The sequence below is a fragment of the Gadus morhua genome, chromosome 4 (genome assembly GCF_902167405.1).
Source record: "Gadus morhua chromosome 4, gadMor3.0, whole genome shotgun sequence".
In the NCBI taxonomy this organism is placed as follows: domain Eukaryota; kingdom Metazoa; phylum Chordata; class Actinopteri; order Gadiformes; family Gadidae; genus Gadus; species Gadus morhua.
Genome location: NC_044051.1, coordinates 38853253 through 38875752, shown reverse-complemented (window position 1 = coordinate 38875752; position 22500 = coordinate 38853253). Strand labels below are relative to the sequence as shown.

Here is a 22500-nt window from a genome sequence, read left to right as displayed (position 1 = left end):
CCCCCCCCCCACGACTTGATGACTCGTCGCGTTCTATACCGTTTACAGCGTACACCCCCTAGTTTCCGGTCTGTGTCTCTGCAGGTGTGTGCTTGTTTTTTCCCACCTCGGGGTCGGCCAGGCGGGTGGTGTTGGGCTTCAGGTAGTACACGATGCCCTCGGCGGCCCCCGGGAGGGTGGCGCCACGCACCAGCAGGACGAACAGCATGAGGTAGGGGAAGGTCGCCGTGAGGTACACCACCTGGGAGACACAGCCGCGACGTCACAACAAGCCCCCCGGGAAGGGGGCGGGCTCTGACGGCTCACCAACATGGGTGTGTGTGTGTGTGTGTGCGTGTGCGTGTGCGTGTGCGCGTGTGTGCGTGTGTGCATCAAAAGGTTACAGAATTCTGGGAATTATTCAGTTTACTCCATTTGCCAATTAGCTAGACAAGTAATTACAATAGTAATTAACTAGACAAGAAGCTAGCAAAATTGTTGCTGGCTAGTTGGTCAGTCGGTAAGGCGGCCAGTTTGTTCATTCGAGTGGCTTAACAAAGTGTGTGTGCCAGCCAGCCAGCCAGCCAGCCAGCCAGCCAGCCAGCGTGTGTTGACCTCACCTTGCCGGTGGACTTGACTCCCTTCCAGACACAGAAGTAGCACAGAACCCAAACAGCCACTAGACACAGGGCCAGCTTCCAGTTGATGGGACCAAGCTCGTCCAGACTGCTGGACATCTTCAGCACCTCGCGCCTGACACACGTACACACACACACTTTGTTACCCCACTTTAGACTGCCTTGTTGCTGACCAACTATCTGACTAATTAACAAACTAGCCACCCTACAAACTTAAACAGGAGCTGACCAATGTCAATTTTGCCAGTTATTTCTCTAGTTAATTGAGTGTCAAGCAACGAAGTTGCGAGACATCCTATTTTTTTCGTACTGTTTCTTATTATTGGGTGTCAAGCAGCGAAGCTGCGAGACAACCTATTGTTTTATTACGTTTTCCTATTATTATTATTATTCTGTCATGGGAGTCTATGGCAGCCCGTAGAACGCCTTGGTGCAAAATTATCATTCACTCTTCACATGGTTATATTTCAAACAAATTTTCAATGTCTGGTGATACCAGCAGACCTCTCCGTATAGCTAGTAAATGATTTCTCACGGGAACATCCGCGACAGCCAATCAAATTTGACCACGAAGCCGCCAAACTGGAAATACGGCAATTTCTGAGCCCTTTGACATATCATAACCATACTTGGTACATAGACCCATGACTCATCTCGGGGACACTCAATGAATTTGGTGACCATTGACCTCTAGGGGGCGCTATAATTAACAAAGACGTGTTTTAACTCCTCTCTCGTCACATATTTCGAACAAATTTTCTATGTCTGGTGATACTCTCAAACCGCCCCATATAGCTCATAAAATATTTCCCATTGAAACATCAGAAATTGGCCGCCATGGTGAAAGAACTCAAAATCAACATTACATATCCACAGGCCACAGATTATGTCCAATCATCATGAAACTCGCCCTATATGATCTTCAGACCAAGCCGAACAAACCTGCCAGACAGCATTTTCTAATTCAAAACCGTTTGGCCGTGACAGCCAATCAAACTTGACGGCAAAGCCGCCAAACAGGCAGTAAGCCTGTTCTCAGCATCTCTTTAACATATCATAGCCAAACTTGGTACATAGAATCATAACATCATCCTGGGGACATCCAAACAATTTGGTGACCTTCGATCTCAGGGGGCCGTCAAACAGGAAGTGACCTCATCTCTCCGCCTTCATGCATCCAAAACAAACTTGGCTCATAGTCTTATGAGCGGATGCTTGTTTACATTGTGTCTCTGTTAGGGATATTGTTCAGAATACCCCTATGTATTTGTGTCATTATTTCTGTCTGGCAGACGATAATGCGCCATTACCACTAGGTAGGGTCATTTTTTTATTTGGTAAACATTGACGCGTACTCGCATAATGCTCTAGTTCATTCTACCAGCCGACGGTATTAGTGATCACCGAGACGGTCGTCATGTAGCCACCTAGCGGATTACGTCCGTCCGGCAGAATTAGTTTATTTCGTCCCATTATGCTTGACACCCACATTGCTGCATGCAGCTATATTTACTATTATAATGAAATTGCCCTCACATTTAATAAATATTTTATCGACTCAGTACAGAATTTGTCACACACCATTGGTGCAAGATTTAAACAAATCTCAGCACCGAATCACACCAAACCGTTTTTTAACGTAACTGAAGTTCCTCAAGGAAATATTTAAAAAATCCTAAGCACTTTAAAGTCCACTAAGGAAAAAGATGTGTTTGAGTTGGACTCAACTTTTATTAAAAGCAATAATCAATCCTTTAGCACTCCAATTGCTGGTTTGGTTAATATGTCATTTAAACCGTCAACCTTCCTAAATGCATGGAAGTCTGCAGTTGTAGTTCCAATTTTTAAAACAGGTGAACCAGCTGAAGTGAAAAATTATAGACCCATCAGTATCTTGCCTGTTGTATCAAAGATCGCTGAAAAAGTGGTAGCTTAACAACTAACTGCCTGTTTGAACTCAGGACAAGATTCACTTCATCCCATGCAATACGGGTTCAGGAAAAATCATTCAACTGAGATGGCAACCTGCTATGTCTTTGAAAAAATCAAAACAAATATTGACAGTGCGGTTTTTTGGACCTGGGCAAAGCATTTGATACTGTTAATCATAGTGTTCTGCTCTCAAAAGTGTCCAACTTTAATTTGTATTTGGAAACAATGAAATGGATGGAGTCGTACCTCAGGGAAGAAAACAATGCACCAGAGTTGGGGATAGGACTTCATCTTTCATTGGCTGCTCTGTTGGTCTCACCCAGGGCTACATTTTAGGACCTCTGTTGTTTAGCTTATATGTAAATTATCCGCCACTTGAATGTCCAGAAGTGGACACACAAAGATGACACGGTCATCCTCGCACATTGAAAGAACAGATGGGAGGTGGCCGCCAAATTAACCGAAGCAATGGCCAAAATTTCTGATTGGCTCTCAAAGTCCGGCCTGACACTCAACATCAGTAAAACAGCATGCATGTACTTTTATAATAGGAAAAATGGAAATCAGCCTGATATTATTGTTAATGGAGAAAGGATCCAGACTGTTTCACAATTTAAATATATAGGAATAACTGTTGACTCACAGCTCTCATTTAAGAAACATGTGAAGCAGTTTTTTAGAGTCAAATTCAATTTAAGGAATTTTAGGTGCATCAGGAACCAGCTCCCTCTAGATGCATCAAAACTTAACATGCACTCCGTGATCTTTTCACACATCTCATACTGTATTACAAGCTGGTCACAAACCGGAAAAACAACACTTGCTCCACTGCAAACACTTTACAAACAAACACTCAAATTTAAGATAAGATACAGTGGTTGATATTAAGATATCAACCACTGTAACATAATTCAAAGACATAATCTATTGACCTCTGAAAGTTTTGTGTTTCTTGCTGATGCATGTTTAGTTTATAAAATCATGCACGATTTGGCCGCGCCTCCGTTGAATGAGTTTGTGTCACTGCGCTCAGACAGTGGAAGGAGAACTAGAACTTCCAACAGAGGGGAATGTGTAGTACAGCACAGATCCACTGAGTTCGGCATGTTCGTTTTTTCAGTTAGAGCCACAAAGTCTTGGAACTCAGTACCAAGCGAGATAAGAGAGTGGATCACCTTTGCTGGTTTTAAATGCAAGATGAAATCATGGCTGAAATTGACCCAAGCATGTACCCATCATGCATAGACTGCTGTCTTAATGTTGTGATGTCCTGTTTTCTTGTTGTGCTGTTGTTGTTGTTGTGGTGTCCTAATGTTGTGATTTTATTGTTCGTATTGTGTTGTTTTACTGTTGTAAAATTGTGTGTTATTGTTTTTATAAATGAGCTTATAGCTAACTCTGGTACTGCTAATGAGCTGTGCATTGTCCCTGCTAAATAAACAAATAAATAAATAAATATTTACATACTTAACTAATAGGCTCACCACCTAACACATAACTCACTTTCTCACTAGCTAGCTAACGGACTAACCAACAAATGAAGAAGCCAAACTAACTAATTATCTAACTACCTACCTAATAAACTAACTGACCAACTCACTAAGAACTAGCTTGCGAGCACGCTATTTATCTATCTGTCTAACTAGCTAGCTAACGACCATGCAACAAATTAAGAAACCAAAATGACTTACTAACTATCAATCTATCTAACTAGCTAGCAGACCGACTCACCACCAAACTAACGACTAGCTAACTTACTAACTAACTAACTCACCAACTAACCAATGACCCGGAACATGGCTGGTAATAGTGTTTGACTCACTCCCAGAACTCCATAACCGGTGAGGTGGCATTCCCGGCAAGAGACACATCGCTTGAACGATTCTGTTGATGAAACAAAACACACGCATCTGCCCTCCCCCCCCCCCCCACCACACACACACACACACACACACACACACACACACACACACACACACACCACACACACACAATATCAAAACAGAACAGCACTACCAGTTAAAACATTTGTCCTGTTTTCAGTTTGAGTCTCAGTGGGACGAGGCGGCCATTTTAGTTCCTCCATCTTTGAGCCGAACATGGAGTGGCCAGGTTTGTGTGGCTGGGCCGCGGGACTGACCGGTGTTCCAGGTGTTGTTGCAATGGGCCCAGGGCAGGGGGGTCTGGAAGCTGCTGGCCAGGTAGTAGAGAGCCCAGGCCAGGATGATGATGTAGTAGACACAGCCATGCAGCATCATCAGCTGGCTGGCATAGCCCAGACCTACACACACACACACACACACACACACCGACACAAATGCACACATGTGCCAGGAAAATACGTTCACACACATAACACCCAACACACAAAATCAAGCGTTTAGACTATATTCGAATATATTCGAATATTAATGTTAATAAACAAACAAACTTCGAATTAGATTTTTGGGCAAAAGTCAAAGCCCTAGTGTGTGTGTGTGTGTATGTGCGTGCGTTACCTCCAAAAAGGGGGCAGAGGGCTCTCCAGGCACTGACCCCCCCCAGGCTGGTGTACTGGCCCAGGGAGGTCTCCAGCAGGAAGAGGGGGACGCCACACACCACCAGGAACAACAGGTAGGGGATGAAGAACACACCTGCACGCGCACGCACACACACACACACACACACAGAGTTACACACTCACACATATCGTCACATTATCGTCGTCTCCCACACACACGCGCGCACACGCACACACACAGTTACACACTCACACCCACACCCACAGATATCGTCACATTATCGTCGTTTCTCACACACACGCGCTAGGGGTGTGCCAAAATATCCATACTGCGACATATCGCGATATTTCGTCTTGCGGGACGTTATCGATATGCTGACGCCAAATATCGATATTTAAAGGTCCCATGACATGAAAATCACTTTATGAGGTTTTCTAACATAAATATGAGTTCCCCTAGCCTGCCTATGGTCCCCCAATTGCTAAAACTTGCGTTTGGTGTAAAACGAGCGGTTCTGCTCGCCTTTGAAAAAACGGAGGCTCAAGTGCGCTGATTTGGAATGTCTGTATTCTTGACGTCATCAGGAATCTCAGCTCCTCCCCTTACTCTGCCTGGCCCGCCCAGAGACGTTGGCCCGCCAATGAGACTCGACCGTGCGAGCGCCACATGTGTGTGTGTTTGTGTGAATACACACACTGTAACGCAAGTGTTTCTTGTCGGTTCTTTGACGTGTCTTGTATTTCCACAACGAGACTGTTGTGGGGGTTATGTTATCTCAGCCATGGTTGAGAAGGAATTGGGAGAAAGGAACTTTGGCTTTGACTGGCTGAAGTACATGAACTGCGTCATGCCGCCGGTTGCCGCGAGGCACCATCGCCCGGCAGCGGGCAGCCGGCAGCAGGCAGCGCGCGGTTCAGTCGACTTCAGGTTGATGTGAAAGTGGAAGAACCAGAGACGTCGCAGAACCCGACAAAGTCGTTTGTGATTCATTATATCGTCTGGAGGCGCACACCGCTTTTGGCCGTGATAATATGTATTAAATGATATAGATTTCTATGTATTACATGATATTATTTAGATACAGAGCTCCAGGACTGTATCGCAAGTGTTGTACACTTCCTTGTTATTTGGATAACCGTTCTGTCGGACTCTCGTCTCTGGTATTTCTACAACGAGACTCGTATTGGGGGTTATCTCAGCCAAGGTTGAGAATGAATTGGGGGGAAGGAACTTTGGCTTTGACTCCCTCAAGAACATGAACCACGACATGGAGGAGAAAGGGATTGTTGGCGGCGAATGTCTCCAGCTTGAGACCCGCTGAGGGACCACCGCCGGAGGCGGAGGTGCCTAAGCGCTGCCCGGGAACAATCCCTTTCTCCTCCTTGTCGTGGTTCAGTCTACTTCACATTGATGAGGACGTTGAAGAACCAGGAACGTCGGAGAACCCAACGCGGTCGTTTGAGATTCATAATATCGGCTCACACATCTTTTGGCGGTTATAATATATATTATATGATATAGATATCTATGTAGGCTATATGATAATATTTTGATATAGAGCTCCAGGACTCCCGTGTGTTCTAGAATATTTACAGAACACGGCTAAAGGCTGTGTGCGCCTCGCCATTGCGATACATCCACTGTAAACAGAGCGAATGAAACTAAGCAATGAAATGTTTTCTGCATTTATTTTGTTTTCTAATTTTCTGTTACTTTGCATAAAATGTTTTCGTAATAAATTCTGAATTTCTTCAGTGACACAGATATCGTGATGTATCGTGGGTGAAATTTCTTGCAATATATCGATAATCGCAGAATCGCTGTATCGTGATATTATCGTTATCGTGGGTAAAATATCGTGATAGTATCGTATCGTGGGGTACCTAGTGATACCCAGCCCTAACACGCGCGCATGCACACACAGTTACACACTCATATCGACACATTATCGTGGTCTCTCTCATACACACACACAAACACAGACACACTATCCTCATGCCATCCTCACACACACACACCAAAGAGCAAATAGGTAAATGCAAACTATCTGAAGTAAAGTGAAGGAACTGTTGTTTAACGTGTGTGTAGCTGCGTGTGTGAATGACTCTGCCCTGGAGGTAAATGTCAAGAGAGAGAGAGAGAGAGAGAGAGAGAGAGAGAGAGAGAGAGAGAGAGAGAGAGAGAGAGAGAGAGAGAGAGAGAGAGAGAGAGAGAGAGAGAGAGAGAGAGAGAGAGAAGCATCGAAACTGATTCATTCCCACACACACACACACAACACCCCCCCCCCCCCCCCCCCCCCCCCCCAACACACACACACACACACACACACACACACACACACACACACACACACACACACACACACACACACACACACACACACACACACACACACACACACACACCCCTGAACCCCCTCCCTCCAGACAGCACGGGTACCTCCGCCGTTCTTGTAGCAGAGGTAGGGGAACCTCCACACGTTGCCCAGTCCGATAATCTGCCCGGCGACCGCCAGGAGGAACTCCATCTTGTTTGCCCACTGGCCGCGCTCCACCAGCCCGTCCTCCCGCCCCTCCGCCAACCCAGAGGAGGGCTTCCCTCGCTGGGATCCGTTCAGCAGCACGGGGGCCACCTCCGGAGGACCCTGGTCCACCATGGCAGGCTGGAGCAGGGACGGACGGACGGACGGACGGACAGGCAGACACACACACACACAGGTGAATGAAGGCAACGAAACAAGGGTTTGCTGAAAGGACAGCCGGCAAGCACGACGTTCAAACTAAATAACACAATACACAATTCCCCTAACTGTACTACAACACATACACACACACACACACATACATACACATACACAGGTCAACATGAAAAGCAAACATGAAAGGGTAGCCGGCAAGCCCGACATTCAAACCAAATAAACACAATACACAATTCCCCTAACTGCAATATAACAACCCACACACGCCCACACACACATACATAACAAAACGAAGTGTTCCCAATGTATTCAGACATCAAGACAAACAAACAGAAAACAAGACCGAGGTTCATCACACAGAGAGCTCACGTTGCGGCCGGGCGTCATGGAGAATCACCAGCGTTTGGCGAACCAGACAGTTCACAGTGTGGTGCTTTAGGAGCCGGTGGATGAGCGCTTATCAGCCCCGGGCCGGAGCTCTGTGCGGGGCGGGGTTTAGTACAGTAGTTTATTATCTCACAGCCGCAGCCAGGCTGCTCAAGGTCCCCATGCCTTCAGACGTCACTGTCGGACACAGCAGAACTCAACGACCCTGTGACCCGAGGTGCACTCACGAACGTGTGTGTTTATGCTATTGTATATTTTTGCATGACGAATAATGTTGTTAGAGACGCCTCCGACGATTGGCTGAGCGTGAAACGGTTTTTCGGTCTACCTTGACGGACGGACGCGGACAGGTGCGGCTGTGTGTCATGTAACATGTTGCCTGTCGATTCAACACAACACGTTGGATTTTTGCACACAAATCCATGAATGCGATCGCTTAAGTTATGTGTATTGTACACAGACCCCCCAACCCCCCCCCCCCCCCCCCCCCACACACACACACACACAAACACACACACACCAACCCCCTCCCTCCCCCTTTGGAAGTTCAAGTGGTGTAACGTTAGTTCAATCCGGACCGCGTCTCATCCTCACCGCGAGCGCCCCTTAAACATCTCCCATTTCAAAACCAGCGAGGTAGGTAGGTTGACGTTTACACGAATGAAAAGTATGTGTAGGGAATGTATAGATACACGAACACCTACTTTACTCTCTCTCTATCTCTCTCTCTCCCTCCCTCCGCACGTAGACACACAAGAGGCACAGCGCCACTACCGCTGGGAAGAAAGGGCTGGGAGAGGGTCAAGCATGGTAGGGCTACCCCGGTCGAACGCAACTTCCGGTAACTTACTTCCTCTTGGCAGGCGTGGATGATGGTAAAATTGTCAGCGGAGAGAGTAAGACAAACAACAAAGACAAGGATAATTATGAGTTACTTTATGGTGGAATAATTTTACGGAGTAATCTAGCTTTGTCTAATAAGAAACTTGAACCGGAAACGGACATCCCTCTATCGAAAGCCCCTCACCTTCCTCTCTCCCTGCTAAATCATCTCTCTGAAGGAATCTCGGTAGAGGTAATGGATTACAGGCTGATTCCTCAATTGCAAAGATGCTTCCTGAATAAATAGATTGCAAGTATAGGTAAAATGGCGTGGCCGTCCAGATTTAGTAGGATGCTGACCACCTGACCAGGTAGACCTAACTATATTTGGCAAAAGGAAGCATCGGATTTCTCCTTGCTCGGTGTATAATATCCCAGGACAAGCTGTCCACCTCATCTCTAACTACACTACCACATAATACATGAATAATAATTTATCAGAATGGGAGGAAATGATTATGATTAAGTTGGGACAACTGTTTATATCAGCATCAGAATCAGAAAGGTTTATTGCCAAATACATTTACACATATTAGGAATTTGTCTTGGTATTCGTATTCGTTGCGCACGATCTTAACAAACAATAAACAGTAAACAATAAGCAAGTATTGAATAATAAGTACTGAAAAAGATAAGAGTAAATAAAAAATAAAAATAAATAAATAGAGATACTCTATACCTACATATACATATGCACCGTAATAAGATAAGATACGATAAGAATATATGTAAAATTGTGCGTGATGATGAAAGTAGTGCAACACTTGTGCGACTCACGGCTATCATTGTGCGACTCCGATGCAAACGCCATGATTAATTCCACCCAGGGAATCCAATTTCACAACATCAGACAAACCCAAACCCGATTATTGGTTTTAGCGCGTATAATTGCTCACTGATTAAAGCCAAAGACCTGTCGTTTCCGATATCTAAATCTCGCTCGGATTGAACACCTTCCGGGCTCCGGGGCTGTCTGTGAACCGAACCAGTGTCACACAGCTATCATCGGTGAAGGAGTCATTTTAGAGACCCTTTTTCGAAGTACTCGGCTATCTTCTAAAGCAGTGGGGGTACCCCCTCTAAGATATTTTTTCAGTTGAGTACCCCCCCTCTTCAACTGCACAGATGAAAAAAATGTAACATAAAAAAATTATGTGCGTTCTGGTTGGCAGTGTAAACATGAATTTTAAAGGGTGTAAATACAGAAGAGCGCGCAGAAAAAGCTGTATATCCTGGTTGTATATTTATTTAGTTGTTAACCTCAGTATGTTCACGGGTTTGAGGGACTGTTGGAACACTGGTTGGGGTTTAATGTCCACAGAGACAGGATGTTGTGAAAGTTTTTTTTCTTTTTCACACACACAGACACATATATATACATGCATACATTACATGTGCAAACACACACACACACACATTCACGCACACTCACAAACACACTTACACAGACACACGCGTACTCAGACACACAAACACTCACAAAAACACATAGAAGCACACTTACACAGACACACACAAATACTAGTGCAAACACACACACACACATACACATACACGCACACACATTTGCACACAAACACACACACACACACACACACACACACACACACACACACACACACAGAGGACCCTTGGTAACCCTACCCCAATGAGCCCATAGGTCTTGTCTAGTGCCCAGGGGCCCCAAATAAAACGTGCCGTTAAGGGCCCTCTATACTGAGCCCATTGTGTCCCGCCCGACTGGACAGTAAATCTGGTGGCAGGGCACCGCACTCGCACAACCAAACACACTTCAGTCAACCCTCGAAACTTAGCCCGCGTCGGGGCTCGGGTGAGACCATTAAAAAACGATGGATGTAATTGTTGTCACACAGTGCTTGTTAGAATGATGGATGAAATTCCCCCCGGATAATGTTAAAGAAAATGAATAAGTCGAGGGCAAACTGACAAAGGTATGTAAACCGACACAGTAATTGCTACATAGATGAATGAGTGGTTGAAATCGTGAATGAACAAAGGAATGCATGATGATTGCGTGATGAATGAGTGAATGCTCATTATATGAATCATTATAGAGATTTTTCAATCTGGTTTTAAAACATTACACAGCACCGAATCAGCGCTGCTTAAGAGTTTTTAATGATATATTTTTAGCTACTGACTCTGGCCATAGTGTTGTCCTTGTGCTCCTAGATTTGACTGCAGCCTTCGACACAGTAGACCATGACATCCTCATTGCTCGTCTGGAGCAGTGGGTGGTTGTCAGAGGCACCGCACTAAAATGGTTCAGGTCTTATTTAACCCAGCGGTCTTTCTGTGTTAGCCTTGCTGAGCATGTGTCCTCCGCTGTCCCGCTATTACATGGGGTTCCGCAGGGTTCGGTGCTTGGCCCCCTTTTATTTTCCCTTTATTTACTCCCACTTGGCTCAATTCTTAGGAAGCATGGTATTTCTTTTCATTGCTATGCTGATGACAGCCAGATTTATATTCCTCTTAAAAAGGCAAAAGCATGCAGTATTAAGCCTTTGTTAGACTGCCTGCAAGACATTAAAGCTTGGATGTCCCTAAACTTTTTAAATTGTAATGAAAAAAAGACAGAGGTTATGGTTTTCAGTGGCTCTGGTGTGTCCCCCCTGGTTGACCTAGGCTACCTGGAACAGTTCCGTAGGCCAATCTTAAATAACCTGGGGGTTAAGGTGGACACTGACCTCAAATTTGACACCCAGGTAAAAGCTGTGGTGAAGTCCATCTTCTTCCAGCTAAGGCAGCTGGCAAAAATTAAACCAATGCTTCAGAGACAGCATCTTGAAACAGTAATCCATGCGTTTGTGACCACCCGGCTGGACTACTGTAATGCACTTTACATGGGGATTAGTGAGGCCTCCATTGCCCGCCTCCAATTAGTTCAAAATGCCGCAGCTCGTCTCTTGACTAACACTAGAAAGTACGACCACATCACACCTATTCTGGCTTCATTGCACTGGCTACCTGTACGTTTTAGGATTCATTTTAAAATACTTTTATTTGCGTTTAAAGCCTTAAATGGCCTTGCCCCACCATACCTCTCCGAGCTGCTAAAACCCTACACTCCTAGCCGTTCTCTTAGGTCAGCTGACCAGCTGTTTTTGGCCACACCCCGTACCAGGCTAAAACGCAGAGGAGAACGTGCCTTTGCGGTAGCAGCCCCAAAATTGTGGAACACTTTGCCACTCCATATTAGAGAAGCTACATCCCTGTGTCTCTTTAAAACCTTGGTTAAAACGCACCTTTTTTATTTGGCCTTTCGACACTAGATGGCGTGTTGATGTGATGTAGAAGTGTTGGGTGGGTCATGTGTTTTACTTATTTTATACTTATTTTATCTCTTTTTCTGTGTGCAGCACTTTGGAAACCTATGTGTTTGTTTAAACTGTGCTATATAAATAAAGTGGATTGGATTGGATTGGATGCTGTTGGGGGTCTTAAGGATTTTATGTCTGTAGTAGCTGGACTTGGAAAATGGATGGAATTCCTTTATGGAATCAGACATCAGCTTCCTATTGGCTGAGAATGACAGTCGTCATAGTGACAGAACCTTTTGGACTTTGCAGGTGAACAGAGGCTATCTTTCCAATAACACTTTAATTGCTTACGATTTGATAACAAAAAGCAAGCAGGATCGCACGCCTGAGTTCACCCGTTTCAAACAAAGGTTGATAATCCACCGGTACCAAGAGGAACGTTTACATCATTAAATCCATAAAAACGGTTAATGCATAACAGAACGTCGGAAAAAAACAGCAGGTTAAAACACTGCCCTGCCTGATGGCATAACAGCGGCGGGATGTTGAAATAATAAATAATACATTGGAAGATTATGAAAGCAAAAGTTGTGTTGCGTTAGAGCGGAATTTGCAGCATCCAGTTCCCCATTCAGTGTTGCCAGATTGGGTTGACTGTTTAAGGTGCACCTTTCCCATTTTTTTTGGTGTGTGTGTGTGTGTGTGTGTGTGTGTGTGTGTGTGTGTGTGAGTGTGAGGGTTGAGGAGTGTTTCGAGTGAGTTGAGGGTTCACTTACACCAAGTAGTGAACTTAAAGGTAGAGATCAGAGTCCAACAGGCTTCTTGAAAACACGCAGACAAACAAAAACAAACTCACAACGCAAAAGGAAACAGCAAACTGGGACTGGAAGTAGGTAAGTTAAATACCCAGAGGGACAGGTTTACTCATTAACATGGGTGACAAACATTACCATAACAACACAGGAAAAAGGTAGCGGGGAGGCAGTGGTTTCAGGACGGGGTTGTTAGTGGCTCAAGAGAACAGGGTTAGGAAGGTCAGGAAGAGGGAGAGAGAGAGAGAGAGAGAGAGAGAGAGAGAGAGAGAGAGAGAGAGAGAGAGAGAGAGAGAGAGAGAGAGAGAGAGAGAGAGAGAGAGAGAGAGAGAGGGAGCGAGAGAGAAAGCAAGAGGGAGAGGGAGTGAGAGAAAGTGGGAGGGAGGAAGAGAGAGAAAGAGAGAAAGAGATAGAGGGCAAGCAAGAGCGAGAGTGAATAACAACGAAAAAGTCAATTTGCCAGGGGTTGAATGATGAACTCAAAGCAGCTCTCACCAAACACATCTCTCAGGCCGGCTGTAATTAGCCTCTGTACATGACGCCAGAACACGTGTATCGCTTACACCGTGCACCGTCGTAATTACACCTCACCTCTCTCTCTCTCTCTCTCTCTCTCTCTCTCTCTCTCTCTCTCTCTCTCTCTCTCTCTCTCTCTCTCTCTCTCTCTCTCTCTCTCTCTCTCTCTCTCTCTCTCTCTCTCTCTCTCTCTCTTTCTGTCCGTCTCTCGTAAGAGGAATTCCTTTTCTCCCAGACGTCCCTGAACTCTCCTCAGACTCCTCCCCCTTGGCACCTCATATCTTTCGACAAATGCACTTATCGTAAGCCGCTTTTGATAACATTGTCTGCTAAATACCCAACATTTAAATGTATGTAAATACGGCCTCGTCACCTTGTCGCCTGGATGCTTATCGTCGATAGTCATCAGTCAATGCAAACCTGCCGCACCCGGCAGAACCTCGGATTGTTGGAGCCACCTCAGAGCCTGGACCGAAAACGGGATGCCAACCAGGACCAAATCCAAACTAACCACCACCAAATTAAACATTGATTCAGCCAATGGATGACACCATTCACTGCCAACCGAAAAAAAAACATGTGGGAGTGTGTTCACTTTCGGGGTGAGTAGGTGGGTGACAGAATCTGGCTCTCTGATAAAACAACCACTGTCAAAGTGCAGACATTGTAAATGTTAAACAAACTGCATTTATACATCACTTTTCTAACCATTGGCCACTCAAAGCGCTTGACGATAACATGGCATTCACCCATTCATGCAAACATTCACACACCGATGGCAGAGTCAACTATGCAAGGTGACAGCCAGCTCGTCGGGAGGAGTCAGGGTTAGAAGTGTCTCGCTCAGGGACACCTCGACACTCGGCTAGGAGGAGCCGGGGATTGAAGCAGAGACCTTCCGGTAACAAGCCGACCCGCTCTGCCTCCTGAGCCACATGCCGCCCCCCTCTGTCTGGTAATCACCGGTTGGGAATCCCTGAACAGAGAGCAAACACAACAGGAACTACCGCAACCTCAAAGAGGGGGGGGGGAGGAGAGAGGCCGTGGCCGTCAGGACAAGAGTCTTCCATGCGAAAAAGATGCTGATTGTAAGGGGAGAGCAGCCGAGCACAGAGCTGAGAGCACAGAGCTAAGGGCACAAAGTTACTGAGTTTGGCACGGCGCCAACTGGAGTTAGGGGATGCTTGTTAAAAAATAATAATAATAAATAAATCCCTGGTTACGGTTTATGGACTGGCGAGTCTTGGAGTTATGGCTTTGTGGTGGTCAGAAAAGATCATTAGTCTGACTCTTTTGTAGCAAAATGTATTTCTAATAATGTTTGCAACCAGATAGAGATTATTGGAGGCAGTTATGTTTTTAAAAAGGCAGTTCTAGAAACACACACATAAACACGCACACACACACACACACAAACACACAAGGCAAAGACGTGAGAGAGAGGGGAAAACAAATGAGAAATGCCTGTCTAATATTGTTAACAACCCGGTAAAGATTATTGGAAGTAATTGTGTTTTGAAAAGGCAATTCTTGATACACACGCACACACACACACACACACACACACACACACACACACACACACACACACACACACACACACACACACACACACACACACACACACACACACACACAACAAGTGGAGTCACGTGAAGGAAAAGTCCTGAGAGACAGGGGAAAAAAAGGAAGAAATGTACAGAGGTAAGGTAATCCGAGTCATACATGCCGAGGAAGTAACCACAAGCCTGCGGGGAGCCGACCGCCAATCAGAGAACAGGAGACCAGGACCTCAGACCGTGGAAAGAGATAGTGGAGAACGCGCCACAAAAATGCGTCCTGTCAGAGACATTAACATTCCCAAACGAAACCCTGGAAAAACGCTGAAGGTTATCAACAACAGCCGACGCGAGAGATTGGCGAGAACGCAAGCCCACTGGTTACATGACTCCCTGTGATGTTGTGATGCTGGCAGAGAAATAATAAGCTATAAGCCTTGTGGGTTGGGAGTGATGAACTTGAGCCCTGGGTTCAGCATGCACCTAAAAACATCTCAGAACAAAGATGATATGAAACGAGCCTTGGGTGTTGATTTTCTGTATTTATCCAGTATTTGGGATACCTGTCTTCCAGAACACACTTCGAAACTTTTCGAGCCATCACTTCTGTTCAAAATCATCTAAAATTCATTGCAAAATATCAAACCAATCCACTTCCGAACTGATTGCATATTTGAAAGGGGTAGAGACACTCTTCAAACCTCAACCATCAGCACTTCCCTGGTTTATTATTGCTTTTGACGGATGACATGACATTTATCCTTCAGTCAAGCATACAGTTTCAGAGAACCCTCACCAAAATCTCGGCCTCAAGGAAAAGACTCCAGACTGTCCTCAGGCCAAGCTATGAGTGCAGAGAACAAGCTAAAAACCCAGTGCAGGTTTAGCCTTGAAGCGCACTGGAATTACACGGGCCATTTCCAATGGCACACTCACATTCCAGGCTAAGGGTGTGGGTTAAGCGAGGGTCAAATTCCATCGGTTAAGAGGCACTGGTCGCGAGGTGTTACCGAGCCGACAGGAAGTGGTTGTCTGTCTGAAGTTTCAGTTTTGGTTCTCTGGAGATTCCCGAAAACGTCTCTGACGTATGGACCTTTGAACATCTTTTTAGGGGAAAGAGGTGGCATAACAACTTAGACGTTTAGAAACCGTCTGGGTTGTTTCTTGTGTCAGGATCCCGGGTGTACCTTCGGAGAGCGCTCTGTGATGGAAAATCTACATGTTATGTTCAGGGTCGTCTAAAATGTAAATCTTAGTGTTTCGTGTGATGTAATCTGGATCACATTCCGTTCTTTGAATCTTGCCATTCTGCAGGGTCTTCTAAAATAATTCTTAGTGTTTCATGTGATGTAATCTGGTTTCACATTCCGTTTCCGTTTTGTCTGTAGTTTGGTTTGGGCCTGTTTTCCTTGACCCCCTGGGGAGCGCAGAGAAGCAAAGGGTGATAAGGAACAGCCTCAACCACCTTCTTAACCTCTGAAGAAACTTCAATCAATAGATTAACATCTGGTTAACAAAGGCTATTGGTTTATTGGGGGCCAACTGCCCTCAAGGATCCGATCTAAGTGTATAAAAGCTCCTGACTTTAGCTACTCAGCGGACTTCTCAGAGCGTACCTTTAGAGTATGAAGTAAGACGCAGCGAGAACCCCCATCTGAGGCCTCAGATTATTGTAATGTATGCCTGTTTTATTGTTCGTTGAAGCATGTTGTGATGTATCTTTGTTCATACTTTTATTACAAATATATATGACCACCAACTGTCTACAGTATTGTGTGCTTTTTGCATCTAAATATCTCATCTGTCTTAGACGCAAACTCTGATAGAGAAGTTGCCCCGACAACTCACAGGGAAGAGCTTTAGGAGGTTGACTTCCAACGCATAGTTGGAGTTCTTGGCATGAGGAACGAGGCTGCAGCGGTAGGCTACAGGGTGGGGTTTGGACTCCGAGTTCACCCTGCACAGAACCCCTTCAATCAGAAAGGCTGCGGCTGGATCCTTCTGGAAGCCCGAATTTCACTGGAACAGCCTCTCATTGTTTTTTACATTCAAAGACTGATCAACGGTAAATGAACTGCATTTATACAGCGCTTTTTCTAACCAGCGGCCACCAGTGGAGTCTTCTCCAGTGAGGAGAGGGAGGAAGGTCCTCCTTGACATTGTTGACAATAAGAAATGTAGGTTGCCGAGACTACTGTAATGAATTAATGCCCTTAAATATGACTACTTGAATGCTTTTTGTGTATGCAATGTTCGATTCCCTGGGTAAAGGGACATTAGCACCCCTTATCGCCTATTGACAATTAATTCAGGGAGTACGATAACCCCAAGAATACCACGGTCAAGGGGAGAGCGGAGGAAAGTCCTCCTCTGAGTGGGTGTGACTAGCTAAGGGGTCTGGATCGTGCCAACGTCTATTCACGCATAGGCTGGAGCCCTGGCTGCGCCATCAACCAATAAGAAGGAGCCCTGGCTCCGCTATGAACCAATAAGAAGAAGCCCTCGCTGTGGAGCAGCCCGGAGGGAGGGGTTACCCCCCCACTCAGGTCAAGGCTACGAGAACCAACGAACCCGCTCAGTCGTATGTCTCGTTTCCACTGAGCGGTGCGCTACTGTTCATTGCGGTACAGTAATGAACAGTTTCCGCCGAGCGGTGCGGTTCAGTGCGGCTCGGTTGGCTTATGCCGTGTTTCCACCGCAGGGTGCGGAACGGATCGGTTCGCAAAGGTGCGGTAGGGAGGGGGCGGTATAGCCCAGCTCAGTTCCGAGGTCGCGTTTCCACCGCCGACAGTACCCTTTAAGGTAGGCCGGATGTCGATCGCCGCGGCAGCTACGTAAACATCGTAAACAACGTCTTCCTCCCCAAGAATGCAGACGAACGTCTCCACCTCCTTGTTCGCCGAAACAAGCGTTTTACGCGACAGGTTAATTGTAAAGAATAATACCTCGAGGCTACTGTTTGTTTGTTTTTATCCCCACGTCGCCCGGAAGTGATGACTCTGTCGACCAATCAACGGAGGGGGTGTGTAGCTAGAATTTCCCGGGACCCTTTCAGGCGTCTCGTCTCGTTTTCAGTACCCCAACGGAGGAGTCCTGAAAACGAGGCCAGAACGGGTACGGCTAAGTCCGGGTCACGCCCACTTTTGGCGGTGGAAGCGCAACCCGATCCGCACCTTTGCGATCCGATCCGTTCCGCACCCTGCAGTGGAAACGCGCCATTATATTGGCGTTTCCAGCGCCAAGAGTTGGGCAAGGTCCCGAAATAAACGCGCTGAGGCTACGTATTTTTCGACACTCCTCGGTTGGGTTACCAAGCCGTCTGAAAGGGTGGCGAAAATGTGGAGCTACACACGCCGTTATTAAACAAAATCTAAAATCACTTAATAAATATCCCGTGTGGTATGACCAGGTAACTGATATATTTGCAACACAACAGCGAGGAGGATTGACTTGATCTATAAATTAAGACCCTCGATCATAATTGGTTTAACACTATGACCAACATTCTGAAACACCCATTAACATCCACATTTGCCTCAAACAATGTTAGGCTTACAGCGCATGTAAATAGTTTTGAAATAATAATCTTTTAATTGCTTGTTACTCTGACCGTTCTGTTTGATATTGTGAAAAGGATGTTAGCGAAGGGTTCCGACCATGATGCATTTGAAATGGCAACTGGTCTTGTTTTTTTGTAAAACAATTGTAGCTGAAAATAAACATAGCCAAATTACAACCAATAGCTTCAGTCAATAAGGGCAAAAATAGGCCCAATGCTAGGCCCAGATTTTTTTATTTCGTTTTGCAAATCAAGAGTAGGCCTGATTTGACTAATTGGCTTTTTATCCTTTCCTTCTACCCTTGTAGTCCAAGACATGCTGCCCACCAGCTAATTATCCCTCCCTGCAATTTTGTAGCTCACCAAAAACACCCTGAAACAACTTGAGTCCACATACTTATGCCACCATACACCAATAACAGTGCAAGCAGGTAAATGGCAACCAAGCGCGCAGTCCTTCCTCCCTCACTTTAAAAACCACCAGCCGCCACGGATATCCACTCACAGCTCTGTAAAATATCGCCAAACATTCACGTAAACATTTACACACCGACGGCGGTGTAAGCAACGCAGGTCGACAGCCAGCTCGTCGGGAGCAGTTAGGGTAAGGTGTCTTGCTCAGGGACACCTCGACACTCTAGGGGGCTAGGGGGGGAGCCGGGGATTGAACTAGCAACCTTGCGGCTACCAGCCAACCAGCTCTACCTCCTGAGGCATATGCCTCCCCATTAGCTTCAGTGAAACGTATTTCGCTAAAGTCCAGCATGTCAGGAGCTACACTCCCTATTCAATCTAATGGATTAGCGGCTAGCCGTGAATCAACCCAACAGACCCCTAACATCCTTTAACAGTATCCGGTGCTAAATTGCTTTGCTAAGGCTAAAGTGAATGCTAAAGCAAAGCAGCTAACTAGCCCTACAGAGACCACCATGGGGGTCAGGCTTAACTGCCCAGGTTTTCCCACGTCTCTCAGTGAGTCAGGGAAGACTCGGACAGGAAGTGAAGTCCGCCAGAGAGAGGTTTGGGTTTGGGTTGCCAGGCAGCTGTTTCCTGTGCCTGCCTGGCACCGGATTGGTCCACGTCCAGAGGGAGTCAGACCATGGTACTGAACCAGAGGCGAGGAGTTCATGACGCCCTGGGAGAAATTAGATGTAGTCCCGTTAATACATACCCTGTTGCGGCCGGACAAAGAAAAATAAGACCTTCTCGGCTCACATAGCTTCGCTTCACCGTATTGCGTGCGGAACGCGAACCGCTCACACTCATGCTCACCACAGCTCGCCCACGTACCCTCGTGCGCACACAGGGACGCGCACACACACACACACACACACACACACACACACACACACACACACACACACACACACACACACACAAACACGCCCTCCACTGCAGACCATTGGCATGCATACTAATGGCCAACCTTCGAGAGATCAAACGAGCCGGATCAAAAAAAACAATGCCTGCGTGCCCGGCAAACGAAAACATAAAGTCCAGTTGGTTTCCGCAACGGCACTCAGAAGACGTGACTTTGAATGCATGTGGGAATGAATATGTTTGAGGAAAGAATGAAAGCAGGGGCCAAGAAGAAGGGGAGATGAAAGGATAGAGAGAGAGAGAGAGAGAGAGAGAGAGAGAGAGAGAGAGAGAGAGAGAGAGAGATGGCTTAAAATGGAGGGGAGAGGGGGGGTGGTGGCAGTTGAAGCTCTGAAACAGGCGTGTCACATGACAGTTCAAAGGATGGAGGGGGAAAGCTGCAAATGATCATCTGTTGAAAGATGAAAGTGTGAGTCGCCGTGGCAGTGTTGGAAAGGGAGACAGAAGAAGAGGAATCAACTGTATGAGTCTGTGGAAAAAAACTGAATAAAGAGGAGGATCAGAGGGAGTTTGGAGAAGAGAGGAAAGGTGAAGAGAGACATAGAGAGAGAGAGAGAGAGAGAGAGAGAGAGAGAGAGAGAGAGAGAGAGAGAGAGAGAGAGAGAGAGAGAGAGAGAGAGGGAAAGAGAGAGAGAGAAGGAAAGCGAGAGAGAGGGAAAGAGAGAGAGAAGGAAAGCGAGAGAGAAGGAAAGCGAGAGAAAGAGAGAGAGAGAGAGAGAAAGAGAGAGAGAGAGAGAGAGAGAGAGAGAGAGAGAGAGAGAGAGAGAGAGAGAGAGAGAGAGAGAGAGAGAGAGAGAGAGAGAGAGAGAGAGAGAGAGAGGGGGGGAGAGTAGATGATGATGAGTGGTGGTGCACGTACCGTGAGCGTGCACGTAGCGTGAGTGTGCACGTGACCACATCACCCTGCTGACTTCTGTGTTATTCACACATCCTGAGCCAGACAGGGGCCCACACACAGACACAGACACAGACACAGACACACACACACACACACACACACACACACACACACACACACACACACACACACACACAGACACAGACACAGACACACACACACAGACAGAGACACACACACACACAGACACACAGACACACACACACACACACACCGACACACACACCGACACACACACAGACACACACACACACACACACACACACACACACACACACACAGACACACACACACCAAACATACATACATACATACATACATTTATACACACACACACACACACACACACACACACACACACACACACACACACACACACACCAAACATACATGCATACATACATTTATACACACACACACACCAAACATACATACATACATACATTTATACACACACACACACACACACACACACACACACACACACACACACACACACACACACACACACCTACAAATGCAAACAGAGGAGTAAAGTATATGTGCGCTGTGTGTGATTGAAGGTTTTAAGCCCTCATACGTCGACACGATTGAACAGGAAAACCTTGTCTGCTCTGACACTCAACCATGCATGACCCTACCAACACAAACAGCCCATCAGTGCAAGTCCAAACCACAAAACCAGCCAAACGGGATTTCTGACCCCATTGTGGGGACATGACTCCCTGTTGTTCAAAAACTCCCCGACCACCAACGGAAAGGTACTTTAAGCTAATGTCTGGGTAGCCAGGTGTAAGGTGGCCATCTCTGTGAAACCCCCTTTCTCAGCTGCCCCACACCTTCAAGATGGTTCATGGAATGGGCGAAGGCAGTATGTTAAGGCCAAGCCCAGGTGTGTGTAGAACTACAATCACGTTAAGATAGATACTGTAGATAGATACATGCTTTATTCATCGTAAATTAATGAATGCAGACATTAAGGCATTACAACAACGCTCGTCTAAAAACACAACCGTAATACTAATAAAAAAGTCAGTGACAATATGAATGATGTCAACCTCTGTGTCAAAAAGGTCAACAGAAAATGTGAATTTCAATACAGCATAGACACATGAACACACCCACAGACACAGAAAAACAGAAAAACGGCTTGATGGGAATTCTGCTTACCCGTCTGTCTGCCTCTCCTAGTACACTCCCTGTCTGTCTCTCTAAAACACCACCTAGTACACCACCTAGTACACTCCCTGTCTATCTCTCTAGTACACTCCCTGTCTGTCTCTCTGAAACACCAGCTAGTACACTACCTGTCGGTCTCTCTAGTCCACTTCCTGAATTCCAGCATTGAGGATGTTGCGGTTCGAGGATGAGACATCGAACCAGTTGACCGTGGGCGTAACCCCTGACGAACTGATGAAAAGACTCAACGAGTCAACACGTCTGGAATTTATGGAAGTATGGAAAGGGGGAGGGACAAT

At 46.2% G+C, this 22500-nt stretch overlaps 1 protein-coding gene across 5 annotated transcripts in view; it reads right to left on the bottom strand.

Annotated features, from left to right (window-relative positions):
• The window catches only part of LOC115541601 (sodium- and chloride-dependent GABA transporter 2), a 33522-nt gene extending 11067 nt beyond the window's left edge, over positions 1-22455 (bottom strand). The window contains exons 1-8 of one of the 5 annotated variants that reach the window (XM_030353399.1): positions 8840-9621; positions 8118-8227; positions 7490-7712; positions 5048-5182; positions 4690-4830; positions 4372-4459; positions 600-732; positions 107-241 (exon numbers count right to left, since the gene is read on the bottom strand). In XM_030353399.1, the coding sequence (XP_030209259.1) occupies positions 107-241; positions 600-732; positions 4372-4459; positions 4690-4830; positions 5048-5182; positions 7490-7712; positions 8118-8135 (873 nt within the window). In that variant the 5' untranslated portion in view covers positions 8136-8227; positions 8840-9621. Of the gene's footprint in view, positions 1-106; positions 242-599; positions 733-4371; positions 4460-4689; positions 4831-5047; positions 5183-7489; positions 7713-8117; positions 8612-8839; positions 9622-22192 lie in introns of those variants that run through there. The other 4 variants (XM_030353401.1, XM_030353400.1, XM_030353402.1 and 1 more) reach the window with 4 other exon arrangements.
• Between the last annotated feature and the right edge of the window lie 45 nt (positions 22456-22500).